Source organism: Pavona decussata, unplaced genomic scaffold (assembly GCF_977016875.1).
Source record: "Pavona decussata unplaced genomic scaffold, jaPavDecu1.1 SCAFFOLD_58, whole genome shotgun sequence".
Taxonomy (NCBI): Eukaryota; Metazoa; Cnidaria; class Anthozoa; order Scleractinia; family Agariciidae; genus Pavona; species Pavona decussata.
The window spans coordinates 4,640,893-4,647,500 of record NW_028145480.1 but is presented as its reverse complement, the minus strand read 5'-3'; the positions used below and the strand labels follow the sequence as shown (position 1 = coordinate 4,647,500).

Below are 6,608 nucleotides of genomic sequence, written 5' to 3'. Positions count from 1 at the left end.
GTTCAAATAGCTTTTAGCCAGTACGAAAGCCAAAAGAAAAACATTACCATATCCGATAAATCTCATTGATTCGGTACTTCACCTTTTGAGGACGATGCTTTCATCAGCTATATGTTTTATCTGGTTTTCACACTCCATTACTTTTCAATTATTCACTATTCACTATTCATCTATTTGTGTTTAACCACATTTTTACTAGGTAGCTTTTTTAGTGGGTCTGCATTGAATGATGAATTCTCAGCTATCAGTTGAAATTTAAACCATTTCTCAGCGATTAGCTAAAATTGCAGTTAATTTTTATCCCTCACGTGTTTTTGCGGTTTTTTTTTTTGTCTTATCAACGGTGTCCCTCTCGTCAGCCGAACACTGTTGGGTACAATCTGAAGAATTCCGAAGAACTTTCGAGTTATTCCAATCTCTTTGGAGACATTACGAACATTGCGTTTTACCGTCTGACGACCTCACATCGTTTAGAAACAACTTGTGAGGAGCTCCAAGCCATCTTTATTAGCATCTTATTCTCTACGCCGTCACTGGCAAATGGTTGACAAGTAAAATTCACACTATACTCAGCCAAAGTTTCGACATTTTTCGTACCGTTTGTCAGCTATCAGAAAAAAATATGCTATTTTTCAGCTCACAGTTCTCAGTTATCTCTTAACCCCATTCACACGCTCTCTTTAATTTGGACAAGTTTAAGCAGCTCCTGTAAAATAAAAGGACGAAATGTTAAATTAAAATCAAGACTATGCGACTATTCAACAATTACAATACAACGATACATTCATACGCCACTTTGTAATCGTTTCAGCAACCCTTACCTTTATTTTGCAGTAAACGGTGGTTATTCAGCATGGGGACCTTACAGTGATTGTTCAAAGACTTGTGGAGCTGGAGTACAAACCAGAACCAGAACATGTACCAATCCCCCGCCCTCTAATGGAGGAGAAGACTGCAGTAGCCTGGGACCTGATTCTTCAAACAAAAAATGCAACAATGTCGAGTGCCCAAGTGAGTTGAACCCTGCTCGGTTCAGATTTTCGGAAAATATATTTTTAAAATTTAATGTCAAACCTTCATTCTATGACAAGGTATTGTGCTCATTTGGTAATGTCGCGCCTGAATGAAATTTGGAATGAAATTAAAAATGGCTTCCAAAAGCATACCCTAACGAATGCCCAACCGAACATTTAAACAAACAAACAAACAAACAAACAAACAAAAAAAACCGGAAATTTTTCAACAAACTAAAACAAAATTGCTTACACACCAACCAATAAAGACGAGGCAAACCTGTTCTTAAATTGAGTAAAAAAAATACATTTTAACCTCTTACTTGAGATTGCTATTTGCAAGAAAACAATTTAATTATATCGCTCAATGTTTTTAGTGAAATCGAAAAAAGTTGGTTTGCAGGCAACAATCACGGTCGGTATTGACGTGTTAAGGATCATTATTTATCGTGGATCAATGTAAGCACATTTTTGTTTTAAACAACAGAAGCTTGGAAGGCCGTCGGATGCTATCAAAACAGAGGAAGAGCCTTGGGTGACATTTTAAGGGGTGTTGCAGGTATTAGACAAGTGAGTGCTAAATTGAGTGCCTGCCAGGACGAAGCCAAACAACAAGGAGTCTCCGTGATAGGTCTGGATGATAGAAAATGCTTGAGTGGACCAGATGCGGAAAATACGTATGACATGTACGGAAATTCGGGGCAATGCAAGACCAGCAAGTCTGGAGATTCTATGGGCTTCTATGCGTCAGAATCAATCTTCGTCTATAAGAAAAACAACGGTAAATTTCCTTAGTGAAAATCATATAATATGAATAATCATATATTCATATAATCTTTACTAAGTTCCAACTTAGTACCAAGTAAGCAAAATTTCAATATGTAAACCGTAACTTGGTCGTGATTAACTCGCAAACAATCGTAAGGGAATAAATAGGAATTAGTGAACCTTCGCCTCCAAGTTCTCGCCTTCCTATCCAAGTTGGGGTTGTTTGCCGTGAAAACGTATAAACTTCAGAAACTGATGGTCACCGGCGGCTCTACGTTGAGTCAAGTCGTAAAATCTAAAACAAATCAACTGTTTTGGACAATCACAGTGTACATTAGTTTGTCTATAACTACTGTACCTTAGCTTGTGTAATTGGCTTTGAGTGTCATGTTATAATGAACTGATCGTCGCATACGATGTATGCAAAAGGCCGTAAAAAGTTTTATCGAAAGTGCAGTGTATTTATCGATCGATATGCAATACGAATCCTTGATGAGCTGGACAAGACCAAGCTTATTTTGATTATTCTGTGTTACTTTCAGGCGCTTGGGAAAAGATGGGTTGCTATAGTAACAAATCTCCTACCAACGCCTTGCCGGATTCATTTGACAGCAATGTGGGCAGTGTGTCTGGCCCCGATGCTATTTATGACTACTGTAAAGCGAAGGCCAAACAGCTTGGCTACAACTTGTTTGGAGCAGACGACAAGAATTGCTGGTCTGGCGATGACGCCGAGAATAATTACAACAAGTATGGTGTGTCAACGCAGTGTGTTTTTAGTAAGAAGGGTACAGGCCATGCTAACGGCCAGGACACGAACGGAGACGTGTTCGTTTACCGTTACGAGTGAGGTGAGTTCAAATAACACCCCTACACTCCTATACCTTCAATGGTGTGGTGAGGCTTGGTCAGCCTTTGGACGATATGTGCAGGCAATCGCTCCGGCCCTCCTGTACAATTCGTGATTGTAATGATTGGTACGTGTGATGTTTTGAACATTCGAGTGGCTATTGATCACGCATTGTACGAGAAGATGGTGATTTTTTATTGATAGTGCCCTCAACTGACATAACCGGCCTAGCTTTCTACGACGTTAAGATTGATGTTTGGCTCCTCCTGCGTGCTTCTGTCATGGTTGCTTGTTTTTTCTTTAACTTCTGAGGCACATCTTTACCGGAAACTGCAAAACGACTGTCGGCAATTTTTTTTGTTGATGTTCAAATTTTGTCGCGTTTGGTTATGCTCATGCGCCGTTGCCATGAAAACATAAGGGACGACAGCAACGTCAACGAAAACGTCACTTAAAAATATAAGTTGGCCTTTCTTGTTCTACTGGAGGTCGTGGAAAGATGGAACAGTTTCAGGGGTATTTTTGAGCAACTTGAAGTTCTTCGATATGACGCTTTTGACTGCATGTGGATGGAAAGTAATAGTGAATGGAATTCTCTCAATCTCTTTTTTGAAAATACGGACCGACACTGAGTGAGCACTGAAAACTTCACAGAAGTAATAGAAATAGACTTTAGAATTCCATTCACTATTACCTTTCATCCACATATTATAAATTCAGTCAAAATTATAACTGAAGACCGACTTCATCGCACTAAAATGACCCTGAAACTTGCCCAAACTTTCTACGACCTCTAGTAGAACAAGTAAGTCAACTTATATCTTTTCACAATCTCTACTCATTTCATTCAAACGCGATTATAAAAAAAAAATGGAAACTTTCTAGTTAGAATCGTACTCAAATCCGACAATCAACCTGGTAGTTTGTTTTAAATGCATGTGCGCACGATGCAAAACCTGCCCTTTCATAAACAAAGTCGACAAAATCTCGTGACCAAGCGATCTAAACCACTGATCGTCTTCACTACGTGCACCTCCGCTAATGCTGTCTATTGCATAAAATGTACTATATGCAAAAAGTTATACATTGAAGAGACAAGGAGGAGATTAGGCGATCGATTTCGCGAGCATCCCTTCGAGACGTTGAAAGAAATGACAACGATGCATCTTGACCAGTCGCTCGACACTTTAACCTGCCTAACAACTCTTACAAACACATGGCACTCGTGGTGGTTCTCTATATCATGGTAACACAGAAAGCCAGAAAAGCTTAAATTCATCTTCCAAAGCGCACTCTTAATTGGTCCCCACGGAATCAAGGAACGCTTTTCATTCGACTGGTTTATTCTTGTTTTCCATTTTACCATATTCCCGCCAATAGCGTAGCTCCACTGCTCACTATATAAACCACATACACCCCATAATTCCTTGATTCGTTCTGACAGTGGGCTAACACTCGAAATGTCAGCACTCGAATCTCTTTCGGTGGCCAACTTAAATTATCTTACCAATTCTGCTGATAAAAACAAACATATTAGGCAAGACAGTCATTTAGGCTATACGTCCCTCTTTGACCACGTCACTAACAAAAGGCATATTGATGAATGAGTCAACGAGTGGATAAAATAAAAATACGTGAATAAAAAGATGTGAATGAGGAAGTAGAAGGTTAATTTTACTGCCAGTTTGCTGTCGAGGTGGAATTAATACTGATTGTTGAGAATTTAAGCCAGTTTATTTTTGTTGTAAGGGCGAAATTGGGGAAATTAGAAATAGCACCCCGAGCTCTGCTTTTGAGGAAGTGCACTGGACGCTATAATAAAGCAGTTTTTTTTTCCATTTTCCAGGAACAGATTGCATGACTACCGACGAAACAGACACACGGCATCATGATGGGTTAATCATAGCTTAAACAGGTCTTAAGATACACGGGAAGAAAACAAAATGAAAGATAAGGAAACAAAACAAAAAAAGGCATATCAAAAACAGAAACAAGGAACACGACAAAGCGAACACTTCGGATAACTATGTATGCTGACTTAAGGGTTTAAGGAATAATTACTGAGTTTTAATAACGTTTGTGCACTAAGGGTAATCTGCAATAAAAGAGCATTAAAAAATTGGTATTACTGTTGTCATCTCTTTCAGTCTTGAACTTCTATCCGTTTAGCCGTATTAAGTTTATTAATCCTATCTAGACCGGGCTGTGACCGGGTGGCGGGGTGAATCACCCCGAGGCAAGTTCGCATCTGAAACAGTTGTAACACTGTGTCCGTGACTGAACACCCGTCGGCCATAAGCGTCAAGCAAATGCACTGAGATGGGCTCCTTTTGATTGATCGATTTATTTTTCTCCGTCACTTGTTTGGAAAACTAAAAGACTAAAAAAAACCTAAAGCCTAAAAGACTATAGCCCAAGCCGGAAAAGAAAAAAGGAAAAAAATGGAACAGACTTCACAGTCTTTGATGTATCAAACTTTGCATTGACTTTTTGGGTTGACAATAGGATAAATTTTCGCTCCTTTTATGGTCTTTTTTGTTGTTCTAATGTTCAGATTGTTGCCTCGCTTTGGATCGACACCATACTTATCAAAGACCTTTGTGGATCTTTTCTGTTCGTTTGTAAGCAAGATTGCTTGCAGTGTGTCCCAGAGGCATGACTAAATTATATCCGAGACAAAAACAATAACAAAAACAAACAACCAAAAGGACAAAAACACGTACACAAACCCCTCACGCCATAAAAGAAAGCGTGTTTGGGAGAGGCCCCAAGCAGGAATTTGATAAAGTTTGATACGGAGAAGTTCCACTGGAATGTTTACCGATATGGTGTCTCTCACAAACATAAAACAATGACAAAAGATATGATCCTTTTTAAGATATACTAGAGAATATGATCTCCTACGTTATTTATGTAGCAATTTTTATCTTTTTTCTTCTGCCGGAAATTTCTCCTCAGTTTTGGCTACAGTTTTGGAATATATACCTGGATTGGCTTTCATGCAATTTCGGTTGACTGTTTAACGACCCTTCAATTACTAAAATTTTTGCCACCCTTTCCATACTTCGAGAGTACAAAGGTCACCCGTTTCGGGCGAGGCCGGTTTCCCATACACAGTGACAATATTTCTGAAACCTATAACGTCAGATACACAGATATCATTTGACTTCCCTTCAGTCAACTCAGCTCAACTTTATTAAACTTTGTAGAACTTAAGTACAGTTTACAACCGGTTTACATTATCTTTGACATCATGTTTCAAAGATTTCCTCTAAATGAATTATGGATAATTTAGTATGAAGTACATAACCAGGAGCAACATTTTCTTCATTACCTACTGTTTGAAAGGCAATATTTGGACCCATTCGTGGCGTGCCTTTCCGTGGTGTCAGAAAATGTCTTGGATCAGGGCAGTAGTCGACCGTATCCAGGGAATCTGCTCCCTAATCTGCCTAAATTTGAACTTAAGTAACTAAAGAAAGATCATGTCTTGGAACAACTTCCCTTCACGTATTGCAAACTCGCTAATTCGCTGGTTCTCACATAACGCCTTAAAAAAGACGCACATAGCAGATAATAACACCAATGATTAGGAAGACGGCATCAACATTTGGGTTTCTGTCATATACATTGGCGACAAAACCTCGCAACTCTTTAGATCCTTCTAACGAAGGCTACGTAGATGTCTCACAAACTCCAACATTGAGATAAAAGTACGCGAGAAAACAACCAAACTGTGTATCTACATCAACGACAAAGACAAAGTACCACTCTTGAATAAATCACATGTTGTGTACAATTCAGTTGCCCTGGTTGTCAATCAACATATATCGAGAAAACAGATAGCACTCTCCTTCATCCGAACATATCAACATGCTATCTGTGACAAAGAAAGTGCATTATACAAAGATTTGCTCACTTGTGAACATATAATTTTCACTTATAATTTGTGGAATTAAATGCTGACAACCCTTTAC

General features: G+C 38.9%; 1 protein-coding gene across 1 annotated transcript in view; it reads left to right on the top strand.

Moving 5' to 3' along the window:
- The window catches only part of LOC146479800 (thrombospondin-1-like), a 7,451-nt gene extending 2,717 nt beyond the window's left edge, over positions 1-4,734 (top strand). The window contains exons 4-7 of the mRNA XM_085110306.1: positions 835-1,011; positions 1,501-1,794; positions 2,324-2,632; positions 4,478-4,734. Of these exons, the coding sequence (XP_084966432.1) occupies positions 835-1,011; positions 1,501-1,794; positions 2,324-2,631 (779 nt within the window). The 3' untranslated portion in view covers position 2,632; positions 4,478-4,734. The remainder of the gene's footprint in view (positions 1-834; positions 1,012-1,500; positions 1,795-2,323; positions 2,633-4,477) is intronic.
- Positions 4,735-6,608: the final 1,874 nt, after the last annotated feature.